The sequence below is a fragment of the Ictalurus punctatus genome, chromosome 2 (genome assembly GCF_001660625.3).
Source record: "Ictalurus punctatus breed USDA103 chromosome 2, Coco_2.0, whole genome shotgun sequence".
NCBI lineage: Eukaryota > Metazoa > Chordata > Actinopteri > Siluriformes > Ictaluridae > Ictalurus > Ictalurus punctatus.
This window is the reverse complement of record NC_030417.2, coordinates 7128718-7153315: the sequence shown is the minus strand read 5'-3', so window position 1 is coordinate 7153315 and position 24598 is coordinate 7128718. Positions and strand designations below refer to the sequence as shown.

The window sequence follows — 24598 nt, the reverse complement described above, 5'->3', positions numbered from 1 at the left end:
ACGCATACAAAATGTCACTCTGCTCAGGAGAGAAGATGGAAATAGGGACAAGGGATAAGAGGATTACTTGTGCCAAATCTTAACACCTGTACCGCGCACACTTACACGACCGATAAAAAGACAGAGAACAAAAATTCAATTGAGACCAGCTAAACTATTTCCAACACAAGAGGTAATATCATTAACTGTCCTGTCCACTGTCCCTCTTTCAATCATAAACAAAGGTGTATTAAGCGAGTATGTCGCAGCGTGATTTCTTCCCCAGAGGGCCTCGATTAGCACTTGACTTATAGTCAGTTGAACAACTAGCAAGTCAAAGGAAAGCACTGGCTTACAGTTGTTAAATCGCAACATTTTGAAATTACTGCTCACTCAAAAGAGGGTAGAATTTTAAGAGAATATAAAATGCATCGAATGAGAACTTTATGAAGATTAACATTTGTTGAATGGCTGATAAACATTTCTGTGCAAACATCTTAGAGAAATGCTGTAAAGCAAAGATGCCTTCGAAAATAATGAAATGAACTGTTTCAACATAAAAAAAACAACACTAATAAACTCCAAAGTCCATATTTGGTGTGACAGAACTTTAATTATAATTACTATAGTATCAAGTGCAGGTTGTATAGTTTTATAAGGAAATTATGTTAAGTTTTATTGAACATCTTGGAGAATCTGCCACAGTTCTTCTGGAGACTTTATCCCAATTGCTTCTTTTTTTGCAATCTTCATTACATTTTTTTTTTTGCCTGAAAAGTTGTCTGTTCCAGTCCCCTCTGAAAGTATTTGAACAGCAAAGCCAAGTCTATTGTTTTCCCTCTTTTCTCAGCTTCAGAATGGCTTGCTTTTCTCCCATAGACAGATCTCTGGTCTTCATGCTGGTTTATCCTTGTTAACAACTAATACAGTCTTCAAATCCAAAACCAAGGGCTCAAACCAAGAGTAGACATCCAAAGCTATTAAGTCTTTAAACAATCAATTGACCTGGGCAGCAAGAAACACCTATCAGTCACAATGTTCCAATATTTTGAAAAATCACTTGAGAAACAAAATTGGTGGGTTCAAACAAAAGGTGTCATGTTCCCAAAGTTGGGAACAACCAAAAGTTGTTTAACACGTCTAGATATAAATATCAGGAAATGAAAGCTGAAATTCTGGTCTGTTTTCTCATATTCATCTTTTGATCTCAAACCCAAATGTCTTCAATGTATAGTGAGAACAATAGAATTGCCCTTGCTGTTCCAGTACTTTCAGAGGAGACTGTATGTAGCTTTCTTTACTAACATACAAACATTTTTCCGTAGCATCTCATCTTTTGTCGGAAAAGTATAGGAAATATAAAATGTTTTTGTCATAAAAATAAAATATCTATAACAAAATTTGTACTAAACTATAGTAATAGGGTGGCTAAGACTTTTGCCCTTATTTTAACTGCATTAAAGAAAAAAAATGAAGTTAGTTCCTTTTATAGCTTATGGTAAACCATCCCTCACCAACTATTTGTTTTTTCTCTCCTGTGTCACTTAAAAAACACTTAAGAACAGCTTTACCTCGGACCGTTACACAGCCCTGACACTCTTAATCATTGGAACATGAGAAATAAAAACATTTCAACATTTAGATATGTTTTTTAATCAGTTTGTGTGCAGAATCTGCTGTACAAGCCCGACTAAGCTGTTAGTACAGTTCAGGTCATAAGTTTACATAAATTTACATACCCCTTGGAGAATCTGCTAAAAAGAGGAATCATAAAACTTTTATTTAGATTTTTATTTAATACTGCCCTCAATACGCTATTTCACATTACATATAGTCCACATGACACAATAATAACTGAATTTACACAAATGAAGCAGTTCAAAAGTTTACACACATTTGACTATTAACACTGTGTGTTGTTACCTGTATGATCGACGATTGTGTTTATGTTTTGTGAGAGTTTTCATGAGTCCCTTGTTTGTCATGAGCAGTTAAACTACCCACTGTTCTTCAGAAAAATCCTCCAGGTCCAGCACATTCTTTACTTTTCCAGCATATTATAAACTGCTTATATGTTTGACTTGATTGACTTGAATATGATTTTGAGATCCATCTTTTCACACTGAGGACAACTGAGGGACTAACTATTACAACTATTACAAAAGGTGCAAACATTCAGTGATGCACAAGAAGGCAACACGATACATTAAGGGATGGGGGGGGGGGGGGGGGGGTTCTGTGAAACATGTAAATATATGTAAAAATGTAGCTTCTGAAGGGCAGTACTAAATGAAAATTTTACATAAAATGTTATGATCCTTTACGAACTGTATAGAAACGAGCGCATTAATATAAACTTGCTGTTATTTATCAACACCTTCTGAGATACATGAAAACATTTTCACTTTCAGAGTATGTCAGGAAATGTATCTATTAGACAAAAAAATGTGGAGCCATATGTTTGTTTGTTTTTTACTTTTGACTGGTATAAAATTTTTATGAGAAGACTCACTGCAGGAGTCCCACGCGGCTCAGCACCTGACCCTCTACTTTCTTCATCTCGCATGGCTTCTCATACCATTGCTATGCTCATGACACACACCTAATCCTCATCCTTCCCTCCCTTACTCATGCTTTGACATGTATATTAGACCGGGGATCCAATTCTTGTAAGATATGCTAAGTCTCGAAGTTATAAAAGCTTTGACACCCAATAATGTATATGATACTCAGAAAAGTGCATGATGATTATGATTAATCTACTGTGATATAAAGATCATATGACTACAGTCTAGCAAACACAGTCTTAAAGAGTGCATGGGAGCGCTTGTGTAAAAAATAAATAAATAAATAAATAAAATAAACACTAAAAAACAATAGCCAATAGTGTATTGTATAATACTAAACCACATATGGATACTGTGTAATGTTCTTACATCGTATGGGTGGTTTGGGCATCATGGTGGAGATGTCCTGAGACCAGTAGAGAGGCACGGAGCCTCGCACCTGCACATAGGACGAGTAGCTTCCTGCTGAAAACGACATTACTGAGGCATCGTGGATGATCTGCTCAGTCTCCACTTCATTTGCCACGTCACCCTTCAAATGGACACACACACACACACACACACACACACACACATGCAACACTGTGCTATGTAACTGCTTCAGAATTATCCTTAAAAAATGACCAGTTATGCTGGTAAAGGATTCTAGGAATTTTTTTCTTGGCTGTGAAATCTGGGAACTGGGTACATATTGTGGAGCTAGGAACTTAGCACATTATTCCAGATTACAGAAGATAATTAAAAAAAATAATAATTAAAAACAGAAAACATCAAAGAAAACTTTGTATCAGTGTAATTCCAGAATTATTTGCACGATTTACGGATACACACAATATTTTGAACTTAAACTTTTTCTTTTTTTTTTAACCACAAATCCATCCATCTTCTATACCGCTTATCCTCTTCAGGGTCACGGGGAAACCTGGAGGATATCCCAGGAAGCACTGGGCACAAGGCGGGGTACACCCTGGACAGGGTGCCAATCCATCGCAGGGCACACACACACGCATTCACACACCCATTCATACACTACGGACACTTTGGACACGCCAATCAGCCTACCATGCATGTCTTTGGACTGGGGGAGGAAACCGGAGTACCCGGAGGAAACATGCAAACTCCGCACACACAGGGCCACGGTGGGAATCGGACCCCCGACCCTGGAGGTGTGAAGCAAACATGCTAACCACTAAGCCATCGTGTGATTTCAAAACTACTGGCAACCCTAGTCTCTATAGTATAATGTACAATAACAGCTCTAATGTTCTTCCTATATACTGTATAACGCCTAACAAGTTTGAAGACCACTTGCAGACTAACCTTTCTAGTCATTCAGGAAATTTAAATTCAATTCAGTTTTATTTGTATAGCGCTTAGAACAATGGACATTGTCCCAAAGCAGCTTTACAGAAATATATCAATTCTGAATATGAATTTATCCCTAATGAGCAAGCCAGAGGTGACTGTGGCAAGGAAAACTCCCTGAGATGATATAAGGAAGAAACCTTGAGAGGAACCAGACTCAAGAGGGAACCCATCCTCATCTGGGTAATAACAGATAGTGTGATTATAAATAAATAAATCCCTTCTATAAATGTGCTAATACTACATGGTCAAGTTGTGTAAGCAGGAAATTCATTACAGAAACATGAAGTCTGTTTAACATCTCCACTGTTCACTAATGGAGACTTGAGTGCAAAACTGTTTGTGGCTATTTCAGTCCTACAGCTATAATAGCATAACTGTTCATATGAATTGAGGTCCAAAGGCATGTTATAGTTTTTAAGTGGTTCTTAGTGGCCCACTTTAATCCAGGTTTTCAGTGGTGTTCAAGGCTTAATCTCCTGGTAGAGGCAACCAAGTACTCGACAAAATGCAGAGGTGAGTCTATCATGATTCTGTCAATCTCCGTAAGAGGATCATTAGTCTCCAAAACAGCCCAAAAATATCCATCAACATTCCAGTCCCCTGTTGATGGTGTTCTTGAACAAATAAAAAATAATAATCTTCTCAAGATGACTGAAAGGCTTTTTTTTTCTTTCTTTTTCTTTTTACATTTTCACAAAATTATGTTGTTTTTTGTGAGAAAATACGATCATATTTATTAAAGAAGAATATTTTTATCCAGTCTTTTCTGTCTATTCTCTTAAAGGGTGCCAGTAATTCTTGGGTTGAGTGTAAAATGTGTACCTCACAGTTGGCTCCCCTCTTCAGGAAGCGGGTTCCAGCAAAACGGCTGGAACGCCGAGCGATCAGAGTGACATAAACCGGCCGTCCATAGATCAACAATTCTGAAACTTAGAGTTAAGTACACACACTTGCACATAGACATCAAACATATATAAAGCCTGGGAAACGTTGTGTTTTTGTTTTGTTTTTTACAGAGTACAGAGCTGCAGTTGACCAAATCTAGTTCTAAGTTGACCCTTTTTTTATTCCCATTTTTCTCCCCAATTCGGTCACTTGCCAATTTCTACCAACCAACTCCCTTACAAACCGGAACAATGAAAGCTCCATGTACTTCCTCTGAGACACGTGAAGCCAGCCAACCACATCTTTCCGAACTGTTGCTAAAGCTGCGTCCCAGGGCGGCGTAACACCCTACGAGGAAAACGCTATCTACCCCTTTCCACGTACATGAGTTCACAGACGCTCACGATTGGCTAGTGTCACTGTGATTGACAGGGTAGAGAGAGTACGCCTTTTTTTAATCAGTTCTGAATAATCAAATGGAAAACTCCATATCACACAAGCTTAATGAGCACAGATATCGTCTGACACTATATTTTTGAGAGAATGTACTGTACGTGTATACGGTTGGGATGAGTAGGCGTTAGCAAAGATGGAGGTACTTTGTTTTAGGTGTAAGCAAGGGGACAAAGGACGTGGAACTCAAGCCCTTATCACTAAAAGCAAAACTGTTTTGCTCAACAATAACAAAAAACACATTTCTCTTGAATCCTGGCTCTATAATCAGCACTCTTATTCCTCTAAACATAATATGAGAGCATCTGCTTGGAAAAAAAAACCTCCTAGGGGCCCACTAATCACCTTCGATATTAGCCACGGTCCAGTATGTTACGCCACTGAGAACATGCATATACATATACACATGAGTACACTAGAATATTCAAAAGCCAAAATGAATAAACAGTAAAAAAAAAAAAAAAAAACATTGTGGAAAGTGTGTTTTGGCATGGTTTCACATGGAGGCTTTTAATCTCTTTAGAGGGGCGGTCAAAGCCAAAGGACATGTTATGTTTATTTCACGATGTTCGACTCGCTCCATACACCTACGTACGTGAAAATGATGGTGAGAAAGAGAAAATGGAATTTATGACCAGATCGAAGAAGACTTAACATTTTTAAGTGTTACTGTAGGTCAAAGGAGTCCCAACTTCAAGTCGCATATCATTTTCAAATCATATACAGTATAATGCATATGCAGTGATCCAACTTCATACCAAATGTGGCCCAGCTGCTCTGAGTCATGCCAGAGACATGGCATCTACAAGGTTTAGTCATGGAACACACTACACATCAGCAAAGAAAGAGCAAAAAGGGACTCCATTGAAGCCTTGGAGGCTCACCGTGGACCTCGCTTGTCTACAGGAAGCTGAAAGCACCTGACACAGGGATGGACAGAAAAAGATAGCATGAGGGAAGAGGGTTAGACTAGAAAAGTTTGAATAAAAAGGACTGAGAGAGAAAAAAAAGAAGCAATGTGCTGATACAGCTCATAAACCAAGCAAAGACACAGACAGAGTGAGAAAAAACAGAAAGACAAGGGGAAGGTCAAAGGCAGCATTGTAAAAGCCAAGTAATCGTATCGAAGTTAAAAAATCTAATTGTATCCATTCAAGAATTCCACATCACAAATAGACAGGTGAATCAGGTACGCATGCACATGAGTACACACACACACACACGTGCAAGGATACTAGACTGGCCACAGAAGCCATGGATGATGTACAGGAGCCAGTCTGGATGCACCGTATCCTTAACTTTGTCCATCAGACGACTGTTCCACACATATTTAGCGTAGGGTTCATTCTTCAAGCTGTTTACCACTGGAATAAAAACAGACACGCAATCAGATTCGTACACAAAATGTGCACTCATAGCGTATGTGTGTTATAAACAGACACATGGAGTAACAAGTTCAAGATGTGAATTCTTCAATCTGATCAACGCTGATTAGTTTTTCGATAACAGGAGCTCGGACAAGAGTGCAAACTACAGGTTTAGGTGTTAATGCGAACGTTCTAGTACGTTATCGATTCTATAGTAATGACATGTTGTTATTGAACAAAGTGAAGGAGATGTTTTTTAGTACTTTTGAAAGGAATCAGTGGTTTGTAACAGTCAAGCCGTCCCTTTTTTCTGCAACGGGAAATACTTCAGGACAGAGCATGTTGCTCTTGTTTGTTTATGTCTTATGAACTTCAACAGAAAGCGAGGGAATGATGGTTATTACACAAGCGATAACAGGAACTAACTGGTTTCACGGACGTTTTATGGGGCGGCTGTGGATCAGGTGGTAGAGTGGGCTGTCCACTAATCATAGGGTTGGCGGTTCGATTCCTGGCTCACATGCTGCTCCCAATGACATCCATTGAAAGGCGCCTTTAATGCTGTCATTGGTGTGTGTGTGTGTGTGTGTGTGAATGTGTGTGTGAATGGGGGAATGAGAAACAGCTTTGTAGAACCGCTAAGGTTAAAAGGCACTGTATAAGTGCAGACCATTTACCCCAATATTAAACATAACTACAAATGAATTTTTAAAAAATACAAAAAGTGTTTTATTCCTCACATAAACAAGAAACACATCCAGGCAGAAAAGGCAAATGCAAAATAAGAGATAAAGGAAACACGTTAACAGATAGAAAGATAGAAGAGAAAAAAAGCAGAGAAACAAAGATAAACACACATATGCAGACAGATACAGACCTTGGATGGAGTGACGATCACAAAAGTCGAAGAAATGAGAAAAAAGAAGAGAGAGAGAGAGACAAACAGACAGATCGACCGACCTTGCGTAGGAAGGCCTTCATCCTCAAAGATGTCGAAACTGTCCTGTTTGCTGCTGCTGCTGGTGTGGAGCTCCTCAGTTTCTCCATGATCATAGGGTGTTTGGAGAAGAGTCATGTTATACTGAAGAGAGTGGCTCAGGTCATAGCTGTAACTACAGGTCAAAAGATGCAAACGTCACAGGGGGCACGCAAAAAGGAAATTCAAACAGTCTGCTTGGTGTGCAAAACTGTTTTTCATTGAATCCAATAAAGTAGTGTGTGAAGTGGTACTGGCAAACGTCAGGAAATCATCAGGACGTCGGGTAAAGGTGAATCAATCAAATAAATAACACATGCAATGACTGACATTCCGAGATTAAACATATTTTATTGTACTTCATTTCATTTTTCTGTTTAAAAAAAAAAAAAAACCCGCTGCACAGAATGGTCAAAAATGTGATACGTGGTAAACAAGTTTTGAATATCACAATGATAAAGTGAGAAAAAAAATCGAAACCAAAAAAATAATAAGGTTAATCAAAGTAAGGATGCTGAATGTGTGCGTTTGTTCCAGTATGGGCTCTCGTCTTGTTGTTTCTGGTCATTTTGCAAAAACTAACTAGCACTATTACTGTCAACTGGTTTGCACACTTGCATGTCGCTTTGATTCACTAGATCAAAGTTAAAGTATTAGTAACATTTTGTTTCAATTGTGTCGCAAAGAATATTTAAGCAAAAAACAAGCATTTGTTGCTTGCGTAACTATTCATTGCTACCACCACCATGCTTCAGCGCGACCGAGTGATGAGCATGGTTGGTTTCCCAACAAACGTAACCATTTGTGGGTTCTCTTTCTTACATTTTTGTTGGGTCTCCAACGTGCATTTCGGGCAAATTGAACATGCTCCCAGCGTTGTGGAAAGTGTGCCCAGGTTATGGCTATCCTGAAAACAGCTTCTCCCATCTGAGCTGTGGATCTCTCAAGCCCCTTCAGAATTACCCACGGCTTCTCGGTTGCTGCTCTTCTGCACTTTTGGTAGACAGACTCCTCCTCTAGACAGAGTCACGGTTGTGCCAATTCCATTTCATAACAATAGAGCCAACCGTGCTTGACATTTACATGGCACGCTCATGCTATTACACACACCTCAGCGGAAAAAACTACACAGTCCTTTTTCATAAATTTATCTACTCGGGAGTGGCACAAAAACAAGGACACAGACAAACTAGAGGCTACAGTCTGAAGATTGCTGAGGATGGTACCGCTTGAAGTACCATGAAATGGTTTTGGACCTCAATTCCACATGGACATTCTCGCTGTGGTTGCTGGGACTATGGTTGCTGCGATGGCCTTGGGACTGCAATTACCACATATACTTTTGGACTCAGGTCTCCTTTGGTGAACAGTGGACTAGTTCAACACACAGACTTCATGTTAAAACCATAATGAACTTCCCTTAACTTTCACACTATCCGTCGTTACCCAGATGAGGACGGGTTCCCTTCTGAGTCCGGTTCCTCTCAAGGTTTCTTCCTCATTTCACTTCAGGGAGTTTTTCTTTGGCACCATCGCCACCAGCTTGCTCAATTGGGATAAATTCGCACACTTAAAATCTGTATCCTGTGTTTATATGTTTCTATAAAGCTGCTTTGAGACAATGTCTATTGTAAAAAGCGCTATACAAATAAAATTTAACTGAATTTAAACAGCGGTCTTGAGTCCGTAACCAGTGAAGGGCCATTTTACTTCCTATAAAGTCGTTTTGAGGATGTATTGAGGTGCAATATGTATCGTTCTCTTATCAAAAGAGCAGGCTATATTGTCCAGGTATATAATATATAAAATATATTGTGCTGTTTTAATTAGAATGTACATGTAAAATTTAACAAATAAAGAATGATGAGTAACGGCAATCTACTATAGCAGAGGTTGGAAACCATTTCAGCTTGGAGAGCCATAAAAGCCAAAAAAAAAAAAGTGTTATGATTTTTTTTTAAATCATAAAAAGATTTATGATAAAAGAGCCAGAGAAATGTTAACATATTTTTTGACGTTTCATTACTATTATTGCATAATTATAAAAAAAAAAAAAAGTGGTCATGTAATAAAGGGGATTTCACATTTTGCGTGACCTAATAGCCGGTACGTCACATAATAGGCCTGTAGGTGGCAATCTGACTTCATTTAACCAACTATGATCAATTCATCAAATGGTAAATCAATACAAGATGCCGTGGTAAGTAACAGTAAACTGAACACTACTTACCATTAATGCGACTTCCAAATAACTGGAAAGAACGATACGAGCGTCTTTTTTTTTTTTCTTTTAGCCATTTCACCCTTGCTAAAAAACTGAAAACAGACTGACTATGTAGTTTTCAACTTATTTATGAATTAGACTGTGAAATACCACTCTGCTCCACATTGTCCAATGAAATTTGAGCTTCTTGTGCCACAATCGGGTATCGATTATGAATTATGTACAACCCCAATTCCAAAAGAGTTGGGACGCTGTGTAAAACAGAATGTAATGGTTTGCAAATCTCATAAACCCACACGTTCTTCACAATAAAACATATAAAACATATCATATGTTTAAACTGAGTAAATGTACCATTTTAAGAAAAAAATAAGGTCGTTTTTAATTTCATGGTGGCAACACATCTCAAAAAAGTTGGGATGGGGCAATAAAAGGCTGGGAATGTAAGTGTAGAGGCATAGTCTTTCTGAAGTAAAGATGGGCAGAGGTTCACCAATCTACGAAAATCTGCGTCTACAATTTGTGGAACCATTTTAGAATAATGTTCCTCAACGTAAAAATGCGAAGACTATGAATCTCTCATCATCTACAGTACATAATATCATCAAAAGATTCTGAGAATCTGGAGAAATAGCTTTCGTGATTGTTTTTTCTCCCGATGTTGAGCCATAGGCAATCATTGAAAGAGCCATATATGGCTCGTGAGCTATAGGTTCCCGACCCCTGTACTATAGAGTCATGTCTTTGCGCACATACTTCTCACATGAACGCATACAGACCCAGTTAAAGCTAGACACACACGTGAGGCAAAAACCCAAGGTCTTTCCAAAATACAGCATATCCTGTTCTCCTTACGATACGTACACACAAAAAAACGGGGACAAGGACAAACAAACACAGCTACACACAAAAGCCGAGATTCAGAAAGGTAACCCAAGATCATCAGGGATCAGCTAGGTATCACAGGCCGACCTGCCCCATACTCGTTATACTGTTACAGGATTTTGATCTCAGGTGCTGCTAAATTAAGACCCAATCATACCCTGTGTTCCGAACAGGACGTACTTAAACACACACACACACACAAAACAGCAGGACATGTGACAGCTCTGTGGAAAATGTGTGAGCACACTTACCTGAAATAGAAGTTACTGGAAAGATCCACATTTTGGAACATCCTCACATATCTGTAGAAATACAATGATGGTAAAAAAAAAAATAAAAGCACTGAACTGTCAGTAGGAACAAATGTACAAATTTCAGTCACACACTTATACGTGACAATACAATAAAACCAGATGTGTGTCCTGGTGTCATGACAGCACTCCCAAGTTGCTACTTTTCAGGTAATTATGTCACATAACATCATGTACTATTCCTCGTTTAGTGTCTGTAGGGCCTCACTGTCACTTCAAATTAATAAACCGAATGCGTAATAAGCGTCATAAAGAGTTATGAAAATAAGGCCATACAAACTAAGTGTAGTAATATCCATACAGCATAATAATAAAATCTCAGCTGAAGATCAATTATCAAGGAGGTAGATATTGATCTGGAGGACAGTTGAAAGCATTCGTTCATCTTTTATTGTTCTCTTAATGCAATTTACAATCTGATAAAGACGTATGAAAAAGTGAAAATGTTCCATTGTTATCGCTCTAATGACCTAAAGAAAGAACAAAAAAAGAAAATATTCACTGGATATTCACTGGTGGACACATGCGCTTTCATTACGCAATCATGTATCAGCAGCACAATGCATGAAATCATGAAGACACAAGTCAAGAGCTTCAGTTAAAGTTCTCATCAAACATGAGGGGAAAATGTGCTTGTAGTGATCACAGCCCTGGCATGGTTGTTGGTACCAGCTGGTTTACGTATTACAGAAACAGCTGATCTGAGATTTTCAAACACACAACAATCTCTAGAGTTTATACAGAAAAACAAAACACATCCAGTGGGGGATCACAGTTCTAAGGGCAGGAACATGTCACCGTGTTGATAAGGGAGGTCAGAGGAGAATGGCCAGACTGGTTCAAGCTGACAGAAAGGCTATGTGAACTCAAATGATCATTCTTTACAATTGTGGTGAGCAGAAAAGCATCTCAGAATGCCCAACATGCTGAAACCTGGGGTGGATGAGCTATAACAGTAAAGGACCACAAATCAGGTTCTACTCCTGTCAGTCAAGAGCAGGAATCTGAGACTACAGTGAGTGTAGCCTCACTGAAACTGGAAACAAGACCAAGTGATAATTTTCCAATCTTCAACTGTCCAGTTTCTGTGAATCTGTGCCCTTTTGGTTGCTAAACTCTCGAGTTCTGACTGAAAATCCCAGGAGATCAGCAATTTCTGAAATACTCAAACCAGCCACAGTCACTGTGATCACTGAGATATGCCCCCCCCCCCCCCTGCCCCCACCCCCTCACCCCACCCCCTCACCCCTTTCAGATTAATGATGTGAACATTCACTGAAGCTCTTGACCTAATCTGCATGATTAGATAATTAGATCATGAAATAATTGCACTGGGTACCGGTATGTTCCTATTAACATACGGTTTGTGTATACTGTAAAGAAATACAGTACTGTGCAAAAGTTTTAGGCACATGCAAAGAAACACTATAGATGCCTTCAAAAATAATGAATTTAAATGTTTCTACATTTTAAAAAGTAGTAAAGGAAACAAAGGTAATATTTGGTGTGACAAAAAAAAAAAAATAATTAAAAAAATAGTAATCTCTGGTACAATTAGTGCGGTATTATAAGGAAATGAGCTGTAAGATTTATTGAGCATCTTGCAGAACCAGCCACGGTTCTTCTGGAGACTTTGACTGTCGCATTCGCTTCTTATTTCTGCAGCAAAACCCATCAGCCTTCATTGTGTTTTTGTCTGAAAAGTATCTCTTACCACTTAACATGCTGCTTTCTTTACAGACATACAAACATTTATTCGGTAACATTTAAGTTTGTGCTAGAAAACTAATGTTTGGGAATCTAAAATGTGTTTTGTACTGACTTGATAATGTAGAAGTCATAAAACAAAACAAATCTATAACAAAGTTTGTGCTAAAAAAAAAAAAAAAAAAACAGTGACAGGACAGCACGAGACAAATGTTACAGTGATGTTTGACACTAAGGGTCAGATGCACTAAGCTGTTTGTCCCCGTTCTTATGTGTAATTATGAAAACTACAAACCTAAACACTTTAAACATACATTTCTAATGTATGCGTATGCGAAACGTAGGGCAAAAGGAAAGGGTTGGAAAGTGCTGCTGATTACACACTCCGTTCGGTCCACTAAACTTCACGTCGTAAAATTAGGAGCAGTGTTTCAAGGTTCTAAACACAAAATGGGGTTACTTTTGAACTCACGCTCATACTGTAGATATTTGTACTTAGCTGGTTAATGCATTTCCATTCATTTAGTCTTAAGCTTTTCAACAGCTCTGTGGTTGCACCGCATGACTGCAATTTAAGCTACAATTTGTGCCTCAGCGCTTTTAATAGCCGGCTGCTGCGACCTTAGAAAACTGAACGGCACTCTAAAGGAATCAAATCTAGACTTAAACTAACCTGGCTTCATCAGGATGCGTGACTCTGACTGAGTCATTAGGGATATAAATCATGTTGGTGTCTTCTATCTTATAGATGGAGTGACCCCCAATGTCGGCCATCTTGCGCCGCTTGGTGATCAGAATGATGTAGTAGCCTTCCAGGAAACGGACAAAGCCTGCAAGAAGGCGGAGGAATATTCTACTAAGCAGTCACACAATATACAGGACATTTTATACAGCACTGTGGGTGTACACTGATGACTGGATACTGTATATGAGTTTAACATAAATATCGAGCGTGACGTCTCAACAAATTCTCGATCAGAAATCAGCTCTGGCAGAGTCGCATGCATTTAATGTATCAATTGTTAAAAGAGCACAGCTGTTGTCAGAGGTGTGCGAGGCGTGTGACAGATTTGCTAATCGTGACTAACCGAAAGTGTTACATTATAATGTTTACTGATCATGAGATAAATAAAGCCTCTACACGATACTGTATGTTCCAGGGCAGTTGTATTATAATGATAGAATTTTCCAGTGAAAAATGCAGACAAAAATGTTTTTTAATGCTAGAAATAGGTCAATAATACTATTAGTCCAATACAGTATTTCCTGACAAACATTGGACTATACCTGTTATGCGAGTGCGTCATTTTTAGCATAAACCTTTTGTCCCTGTCAGAAAAGTGTTCAGTACTGTTGTATGGTTGCGCAAGACGTAATCATGATAGGAGGCAGGCAGAGGATGAGAGTGCGGTGTAATAGTCTACATAGCATCAACAGTCAACAATGTAATCTATCTAGGTCAAGAATCGAGCAGCAATCAACTGCCTCAGAAAGCGGTAACGATTACAAAAGACGTCATTCTGGGGGGGGAAAAATATCTATCAAAAAGTCTTTTTTTGTTGTTTTGTTTAAATATAACACTCTTGATCATCCCACGATGATTTTTAGAAGTTTTTGCTTTGAATTGTCACTGTGAATAATTTCTGTAAATAAAATACTGTGTTTAGTATAACCAGAATTATCCTTAGACATGTTTTACAGCAGTGAGAAAATATTGACAGAACTGCCAGATTATACTGTATCTAAGCACACTGTCGTATACAGTAGCTACTGCAACGTCGCTTTGACTATGTTGTTAAGTTTAAAAAGAAAATTTTAAATAAAAACCTAGGCAACACACTGAAGCAGCAAAGGATCATCATCTCTACTAGCTATTTTCAGAAATGTAATAAAACAGCTTGCTTTCGATTATGTTGAATCTTGGGTAAAGCCATGCAGCAGATCTCACAGGAATCCTGTAGCTAACTAATAGCCCGCTAGTGTAGAACACATAATCCGTATAGCTAGCAGTAGCTACTTTAATACAAGTATGTATATACAGTACATTTTAACCAAATTTCAATCAAACCATAGATGCTGTGACTGATAACGATCTTGACTCTATAGTTACATTCTGCATTAAAAAAAATAAATAAATCAGGTGAGCGAAAAAAAATAGTTTGCTAATTGGAAAAGCTACCGAAATCAAAAGATTGCTTTAACATGCACATTCCTATTAGTATATTTTGTACAAGTATAGAATTTCACGCCATTTAAAAACTTAATATAAAACATTACAACAAAACTGAATATAAAACATTACTGTTAACAAACATAACATTCTGAATGAAGTACAGCATAATTACAGAAACTACCCAACAACTCCACTGCCAGTAAAATACTGTAAATGTACAGGGTTGCTTCAAAGCAGTTCCTCAGAATATCGAACAACCATTTTGGATTTTTGCATTTTGTACACCCACGCACATAACCTCTTCTATTCATTTGACTTCGTTTCTAATCTTCACTACGCCTGATTGCGGTGACCTCCAAGCACGACTTGACATTTCCACCAAAAAGAGCGAGAAGACCGAACAAACAAACCAGCGACAAGAAAGGAGTGATTTGTCAAAACCTCTCAACTCGTAGCAGTCTGAGAGCGCCCTTTGAAAAGGCTTAATATAATAATCTGAAATTTAAGACGCAAAATTAGATAACCTGTCAATCTGCTCTTGTGCAGCCAAAAAAACAAAAACAAACCACAAGCACCAGGTATTAGAAGCATGCATATCCAAAATACATACCATGGCTAGTAGAAACATGTTTTGATCAGAGAGTTACATAATACTAATAAGAACAAATTCATAACTGACATCACAACGGTGTAAGTGTTTTAAGTACTGTTTCTTAACAAACAGCAGTGAAGTTCAATACGCTTAATGAATCCTGACAGAGAAACACCCAACAGATAAAATCCTAAACCAAGACACCATTTCACAGTGTGCATGGCGGCAACAAACATGAGTAAACCCAGGTGATGCATTTCAGATGAAGGTGCTCTGGGATTCGCACATCTTGCCCAAATCTTAACATCAGTATTTTTTAATAGTACCTTACCTACAATTCCAAAAGCATTCACAGTTCTGGAAAGCCCAGAGGAGCCCTTCTGTCCAATCTTAGTCCGGTTTCCTAGGTCCAACCTTCCCAATAGCTCCCGGACCTCCTGCTGACTATATACATGCTGAACACATATACAAGAACACACACAACACAACACACGAAAGCAAAAAGAGGTCAGTTAATTGTTAAATACATTGGGATATATAGACAAGATACCATCATTTATGTAATTATGGACTTGGGGCAACCTCAAACGATGTGAGAAACACCTGGATACCCTGTTTGTGGGCAAGTCACATAGTCAGGTATTTGGACCTTGGGCCACCATGTTGGTTGATATATCTGACGTTGTCCGAGTGGACCAACATACAGCACGTACAGCACAACATACGACAATAAAAAATCTGAAGGTAACGTGGACCACCGTCAATTCCAGCTGACTTATGTGTTGTGGTGTCACACCGGGGGAAAAATACACCACCTGTGCCGATACTACCCAGGGTCCGTTGTGACTATCACTCACCAATGGGGCACCAATGGGGCAAGCGGACTAATTTCATTAGAAGAACCCCGCGCATGGCTCCTGTTTGCTCCATCATCAGGAAATTGTGAGTTCTAATACAATGATGCCTTGGCCATGAGTGGTCATCTTTACATATACTGTTGTATATATACCAGGTTGTCTGTCCATATCCTCGCCTAGATGTCCCACTGTAAGGAGGAAGCTGCCAATCAGCTCCCACACAAAGGGTTCAACTTATGCAGGTTTAATGGGATTGTTCAAATGCTAGCAATAAAGCAGCTAACGTACTGTCAGTGTGTGCCAAGTGCCATACAATATTGTAAATTCTCACTAGATCATCATCAGTGTGTCTGCATTCACCTTTACGGCAGCATGAATCCGGACGCAGTGCGCTGTCTCATGAGACCACCAGAGATGCAATAAAAGCATCAATGCCAACCAATATGCTTGTGATACTTTATATCAGCTACAACACATCACGGTGCCTGGGTATGATTATCTTGTCTGTCCAAATCAACCTTTAATGCAGGCTACGTGTCAGTGGTGCCTGCAAGCTTGCAGAGGCCGACCCAAACTCGGTAAAGCTGAGGTCGAAAAGGAAACGGCTGCAGATACAGAATCCTACCACTCCTCTCATTAGGAATGAATAGAGTGAATAGTCATCGAGCTATAAGGAGGGCTGTGTTGGAGTTTTATGATCTCCGTTCCTAAACTGTTGAATTAAGCTAGGCAGTTAATAGACTAGAAAGTGTCTCAGACGCAATGTGGGCTTTTGAAGTTTATTAGTCATCTCCAGACATGTCTGGGTCACATTCAGTTCCACATCAGGGTCTAAATTTACCAGCCGTGGGTGCCATGTCTCACACTCAACAAGATCCCATCCAGATTTTGCATCCTTAAGATGGTCAACGCTGGTGTGGGCTTCCAGGGAATTCAGACAGTGAGTCCCGAAGCATTACACTCAGTGTATTGTGAAAAACAAGGGATATTGCATGGTACTTAACAGGCTCAGTAGTGAAAGCATGGCATACAGTGAGAGAAAACCACACACCCCTGCTAGAATGTGAAATACTCAAAGGACAGAACTCGACCCAGCAGGATGACTAAGCAGTGAGTGTCGTTTACTGAGCAACAAGACAGAGCAATTTTGCACAGATAACTAACAAAGAGCGTGGTGAGTTCCGTGGCATTTCAATAGAAAAGTGCTCCTAATGTATAAAAGCGTACACTTCCCATTGTGGAAGAGATGAGAGAAGGCTATCGCCAGCACTGGTGGTTACCAAAAGCTTTGCACGAGCTGCTAAGTGGATAGTTCTACAATGGATATAAAATGTCTACACACCCCTGTGAAAATGGCAGGTTTTTGTGATGTAAAAAAAGATTAAACCAAGATCACAAAAACATGTCAGAACTTTTCCCACCCTTAATGTGAAATTACAACATTTAAGTGAGAAACAATCAGAAACATTTTAGGGAAAATACCCTCCATGCCCACAGTGAAGCATGGTGGTGGTAGCATCGTGCTTTAGGACGGCTTTTCTTCAGCCAGGGTGTTTATCAAGGTGGGAGGGAATCATGAGTAACTACACATTCCAGTCAATTTTAGTTCAAAACCTTCAGGAGTCTGTCAGTAAGCTGAAGATGAAAAGGAATTTCACCTTTCAGCACGAAAATGACCCAAAGCATACACCCAAATCCACGAAGGAACGGCTTAACCAGAAGAAGATGATTGAGAGATGCCTCACAATTTGACGGATCTAGAATGTTTTTGGAAGAAAGAGTAGGAAAATATGCGTCAGGATGAGCCACACTGATAGACTATTAGCCAAAAAGGCTGAGTGGTGTAATAAAATCAAAAGGTCCTACAACAAAGTGTTAGTTTATGGTTGTGCACACTTATGCAACTAGGTTATTGTAAGTTTTTCATTTTTTTCCCTAGAAAGTTTCTTATTGTTTTTCACTTAATTTTTATATTTTGTAATTTCACACTGAGAGTGGAACAAGTTCTGATAGTTTATCCTGCCAGGGATACAGGGTTAACAGGGTTGTGTAGACTTTTTATATCCACTGTATATGGTGTACATCTGGGATGACATGCATGATGCGACAAAAAGAAAGCGGAAATGGCAATGTGACTGGTATTTATAGTATGTAATGTATAGTATGTACTGGTATTATAATAAAGAAACGGTGTCATCAATCACTTTGTGACTCTGTAGGAAGATCTTGGCATGCGCGCACATGTGCAACAGGACATAGCCAGGTGATTCTCACCACCTATGTTGGTCAGATGACATGAAATCAAAATCATTACGAATTTATTCCTGATTTACTGATTCTGTGAACCGTACCAAAAAAGTCACTGAAGATTGGTCTCAGCTTTGAGTCAGTCTCATGCGGTATCTGGGGGTTGGGTTGGTATTTGGGTACATTCAGGGTTGACGGTCAAGAAAGATTACTTCTCAATACAAATAGCATTTGTAGAAACTCACCTTATCATCAATAATGACCAGATCTCGTGGTTCAGTTCGGTCGATCTTCAGGACACGGTGTTTGGTTTGAGCATTATTACTTCCCACCAGAAAATATCTCTGATGACAGGAAGAGGAAAGAGTTTTTCTCACCAAATTATACATCGTTACTGAATGTAGATCATTTACATTTATTTACATTCATTCAGCAGACGCTTTTATCCAAAATGACTTACAAATGAGGAAATACGAGCAAAAAGATATATCAAGCGGAGAACAATACAAGTAGTTCTATTATCCAAGATCTTTTAACTGAGTTCTAGAAAAGCAAAGTGCGCAGAGTAGAAGTGCAAGTATGTTTCTATAGAAGTACGTTTTTTATTTGATTTTTTTAAAGGATAATGTGAGGTTGGCATTTTAGGGGTTAGTTAGGTGTTCACGGAAGAGGTGGGTCTTTAGCTGTTTTTTGCAGATACGGAAAGATCATGTGATTATTTATAAGGAAAATGAAACAATGTGTGGAGAGATCAAATGCAAAGATGAATAACATTATGAGATTTGCTCACCCATGGTGTTTGCAGTTATCTATCTGAGTGACACTACTATTCCCTTGCTTACTTGCAATAACATATAAGATAGACATCTCTTTCTTGCCATATGCACGATGTCACTAAAAAGTTTCACTTGTATTTTGTCAATGTAAAGATTTTGGTTCAGGAACAACGAATAATAGCAGTGTTATTCTACAGCACTGACTGGCTGACATGTTCCGTACAGCCAATGCTATTAAATAATGGCTGTAACACATTCCTCAGCATTAATCTCACACAATGATCTAACAGACTCAAACAGCACTGTATTGCACTGCACTGTCTGTCTTCCCTGCTTGCACAGATACATACTGATCTTCCGCATCGGTGGCCAAAGTGAACCAGCACCACAAAGCAAGTCCACTGCTTCCACATTGTCCATTTTTCAGTACAAGACCAATTTCTAAATGATCTGAGTATCAACACCTGATAACGATCGATATTGAGGCCTTTGAGTGACCTTAAAAAACTATGGCCAAGAAAGAAATGATGCACGCGTATCAGATCTGTGACGTGTCACTCGTTATGACACTCACTCGGATTACAAGAATCCGGTAATGATCCGGTGTTTGAGGCCGATATTTACAGTACACTGTTATAAGTAAGACAGGAGTGAGACTGGTACTCATGTGGAAGCTTCAAGATAGAAATGTCCTAACAGCCTTTAGAATACACTATACAACCAAAAGTTTGTGGACACCGGACCAGCACACTCATATCTGCTTGTTGAACATCCCATTCCAGATTTAGTCCCCTCTTTACTATTATAATAACCTTCACTCTTCAGGGAAGGCTTTACACAAGATTTTGGTGAGTGGCTGTGTGGATTTGCTCAAGAGCATTAGGAACGGATGGTGGGCGAGAAGGCCTGGTAGACAGTCAGCATTCCAGTGTTTAGTGGGGTTGAGGTCAGGGCTCTGTGCAGGACACTCGAGTTCTTCCACTCTAACGTCGGCAAACCACGTCTTCATGGACCTCGCTTTGTCATGCTGGAACAGGTTCTAGCTCAGTCTCTTGGTTTCAGTGAAGGGAAATTGTAATTCTACAGTATACAAAGACATCCTATACAATTGTGTGTGTCAAAACTTTTTGTGGCAACATTTTGAGTCAGGACAACATACGAGTGTGAAGGTCGGGTGTCCATATACTTTTGGTCATAGTGTGTACTATATATGGTGGAGTAAATGAGCAGCTCGACACTGCCATCCAGTGTCACTGGTGTGAAGCAGTCAGGAAGAAAGCAGAAACTTCAAAAACAGACAAATCACATTTATAAAAAGGAGTGTGGATTTTCCATCCATCCATCCATCTTCTATACCGCTTATCCTTTTCAGGGTCACGGGCGAACCTGGAGTCTATCCCAGGGAGTCTATCCCATACCCATTCATACACTACGGACACTTTGGACATGTCAATCAGCCTACCATGCATGTCTTTGGACTGGGGGAGGAAACCGGAGTACCCAGAGGAAACCCCCGCAGCACGGGGAGAACATGCAAACTCCGCACACACAGGGCCACGGTGCGAATCGAACCCCCGACCCTGGAGGTGTGAGGCGAACGTGCTAACCAAGTGTGGATTTTATAAATGAAAAATAACAGTGGTACATACAGCCCTTGTCTCGTACAGGACCAGCTTTTGGGCCCCACTGATCACAGCTGCTGTCAGAGGCATGGTGATGATCCAAAAACACACCGATCCTAACCACATGAAAGACAGAAAAACACACTTCATTTTCCAACATGCTTTTTTTCATCAACATTTCTGGGTGTTTTTGGTTTGTTCATTTTTTTTTCAGATCACTGCTGTAAGGTGCTTGTTGTAAAAAAAAAAAAAAAAAAATTTAAATATAAATCAATAGAAACATCACAAAAATTCTAATGGTTCCCACTACAAATAGCATTATGAAACATCGGCTGTTAACTATTAAAACCATTACCATTTCTGGTCCCTAATGGAATAGAAGGCAACAAATTACCAGTAGAGACCCACAGAGACAATTACAGTTACCATTATAACCATTAAATCCATTAGAAATTCTAATTTGTTCCTGTTGTTGTATTACAGTAGGGATAGCTTCATTCCTTTAGCTCTCTGCAAAACATTGTATTTTAGGTTTGTGAGCACAGACACACACACATACATACATACATACATACATACATACATACATACATACATACATACATACATATATATATATATATATATATATATATATATATATATATATATATACTAGAGAAATAAAAGCTGAAATAATATCTGAAGGTGTTTAGGAGTTTTTAGGAGGTTAGGAAGACGACTAGCTGCTGTTTACATCTCTCCGGTGTTCAAACTCCGAGCGGCTAGTAATCTTCAAAAACAATCTGCATATGCAATGCTAGGCTGGATATTACATCAAACTTACAGATAGAGGGATTTTAAAAATACTGTTGTTATTATTATTCCATTTTGCAGCGGGTGAGAAAGAAATCGTGGTTACGTTCGTGCAAAAAATTACATTAACTTCCTGTCAAGTGACAAGTATTCCAGCTGATACGGGAAGCTAGCTGGGACAAAACATACCTCTGAAAAAAAAAACGCGAACCTGAAATAGCTCCAGTATGTACTGTTGTTAGATATGTGACTAGGAGGGGTTTGATTGTTTGTATCTATTTTACTCCGTTCTGACATCATATTTGCAAAGAAAATCGCAGCACTTCTTGTTATTCTTATTATTATTATTATTATTATTATTATTATTATTATTATTATTATTATTAAGTGTGCATTATTTCTGTATAACAGCACATCTATGAAAGTAGTTCCGGCTGTAACATAAACAATAGGTTTATATTGAAGTGCACCTATTATGGTTTTTCAAATATTACCTTTGATTGGTTCGATTCCCACCGTGGCCCTGTGTGTGTGGAGTTTGCATGTTCTCCCCGTGCTGCCGGGGTTTACTCCGGGTACTCCAGTTTCCTCCCCCAGTCCAAACATATGCATGGTAGGCTAACTGGCATGTCCAAAGTGTCCGTAGTGTATGAATGGGTGTGTGAATGTGTATGTGAGTGTACCCTGCGATGGATTGGCACCCTGTCCATGGTGTACCCCGCCTCGTGCCTGATGCTCCCTGGGATAGGCTCCAGGTTTCCCCGTGACCCTGAAGGAAGGATAAGCGGTATAGAAGATGCACGGATGGATGGAAATATTATCTTTCATATAGTGTGTTATGTAGCTGTTTGTGAATGTAAAAAGTCTGCAAAGTTTCAAAAATCAAAGCGCACGAAAAACAGGGTTATTGACTCCCAAAAGAAGGAAGTGATTCTGAACAGCTCAATCGAGTTGTTAGTAATTCCGGACTTACTTCCTGTACTAACCTACGTAGGTTTGTAACAAAAAGCCCAGCCTCTGGTCTTCATCGGCTGTTCGCAAACAGACGGAGCTGAAACTCGTTGTGTAGTGGGCGTTTCCCTATTGAAACACGCTGACAGCGGTAGACCAATCACAACAGACTGGGACATCTGACCCGTCAGAGGATGCGTGTAAATCTATTCTATGAGACCTTTAAAACTAAATTAGGCAGGTTTCAAAACCATAATAGGTGCACTTTACATTTACATTTACATTTATTCACTTAGCAGATGCTTTTATCCAAAGCGACTTTCAAATGAATTATGTTACTTTAATGCACTTATTCTAATATTGTTTCCATAGTAACAGCTCAAGCAGAGGGGCTTGGAGGGATCACATAATCTAATAATAAACGGATTTTAAAAATCTAAACCATGTTGTTTAACAAAGTAAAATGTGTAATCATTGATGTTGGTTGTTTGGTTTTTTTTTAAATAAAAAGACATTAACATTTTTATTTAGTTCTGTCCTGAATAAGCTATTTTACATAACAGATGTTTACATATAGTCCACAAGACAAGATAATAGCTGAATTTACACAAATGAACCAGTTCAAAAGTTTACATACCCTTGATTCTTAATACTGTGCGCCGTTACCTGGATGTTCCACGACTGTTTTTATGTTTTGTTTTGTTTTGTGATAGTTGTTCACGAGTCCCTTGTTTGTCCACCAGGTCCTACACATTCATTGCTTTTCCAGCATTTTCTGCATATTTGAGCCCTTTCCAACAGTGGCTGTATGATGTTCAGATCCATTTTTCACACTGAGGACGACTGAGGGACTCGTACACAACTATTACAAAAGGTGCAAACATTCACTGATGCTCAAGAAGGTAACACAAACCACTAAGAGCAAGGATGATCAGTGTAAATTGTTATTATTTTGTTTTAAGATCTTTTTTTTTCATTTAGTATGGCCCTTCAGATGCTATATAAGATAGTTACATGTCTGCCGGAAGACAAAATACAAACAATTAACATGATCATCCTTTTCAGAGGTTTACAACCATGGATTATCCCACTTATACCACGGTAACTTGCCAGCTTTGACAAGTTAAAACTGTCATTGATGTTTGCAATGCTAATTTTGACTGAAAGTTATTTTAGTTATTATTTTTAACTATTTTATATCCGGGTTGTTAGATCTAGAATTCTGCCCGCTCTAAATCATACACAGAGATAAAGTAGTATGATATAACAGAGAGAGAGAGAGAGAGAGAGAGAGAGAGAGAGAGAGAGAGAGAGAGAGAGAGAGAGAGAGAGAGAGAGAGAGAGAGAGAGAGAGATTGTGTATGTGTGAATTTCCTGTGTCTGTACCTACTCTACTAATAACAGTGTTTACACTGACTGGAACTACATCTGCATTCCACGGTTTGAACGCACACCTTCCAGCCAATCAGAATCGAGTATTCAGACAGACCATGGTATAATTTTTACTAAGTAACTATTAATAGAATTACATTTTAAAGAATGAAAATGCAATTTTTTCATTTGTTGTTCCAAATGAACTGAATTATTTAACAAGAGCACTGTAGAAAATTTTAAACTTTTCACAAAAGCAAAAGCAATCTTCTCTTTGTTGTTGCTGATGTTGGGTTTTTGTTTGTTTGTTTTTCAGTTTTGTAAATGAAATGTGTTAAAATTCCTTCTCTGGGCCATTAATAGTCATAAATATTCTTACCAACCCAGAAATAAGGGTAAAAATGACCTGTGGCTGGGTCAAAATCATCTAATGTGTAAGTAGTTAAAGCAACTGTCGGGTTTTACACATAGCTCAACATTGTGTGTTCAAAT

At 38.8% G+C, this 24598-nt stretch overlaps 1 protein-coding gene across 1 annotated transcript in view; it reads right to left on the bottom strand.

Moving 5' to 3' along the window:
* Positions 1 to 21958, bottom strand: part of fig4a (FIG4 phosphoinositide 5-phosphatase a) — a 58838-nt gene extending 36880 nt beyond the window's left edge. Inside the window, exons 1-10 of the mRNA XM_017460162.3 lie at positions 21816 to 21958; positions 21017 to 21105; positions 18837 to 18935; positions 15819 to 15942; positions 13396 to 13552; positions 10956 to 11006; positions 7580 to 7731; positions 6488 to 6616; positions 4737 to 4837; positions 2916 to 3078 (exon numbers count right to left, since the gene is read on the bottom strand). Coding sequence (XP_017315651.2) covers positions 2916 to 3078; positions 4737 to 4837; positions 6488 to 6616; positions 7580 to 7731; positions 10956 to 11006; positions 13396 to 13552; positions 15819 to 15942; positions 18837 to 18935; positions 21017 to 21079 — 1039 coding nt within the window. The 5' untranslated portion in view covers positions 21080 to 21105; positions 21816 to 21958. The remainder of the gene's footprint in view (positions 1 to 2915; positions 3079 to 4736; positions 4838 to 6487; positions 6617 to 7579; positions 7732 to 10955; positions 11007 to 13395; positions 13553 to 15818; positions 15943 to 18836; positions 18936 to 21016; positions 21106 to 21815) is intronic.
* Positions 21959 to 24598: the final 2640 nt, after the last annotated feature.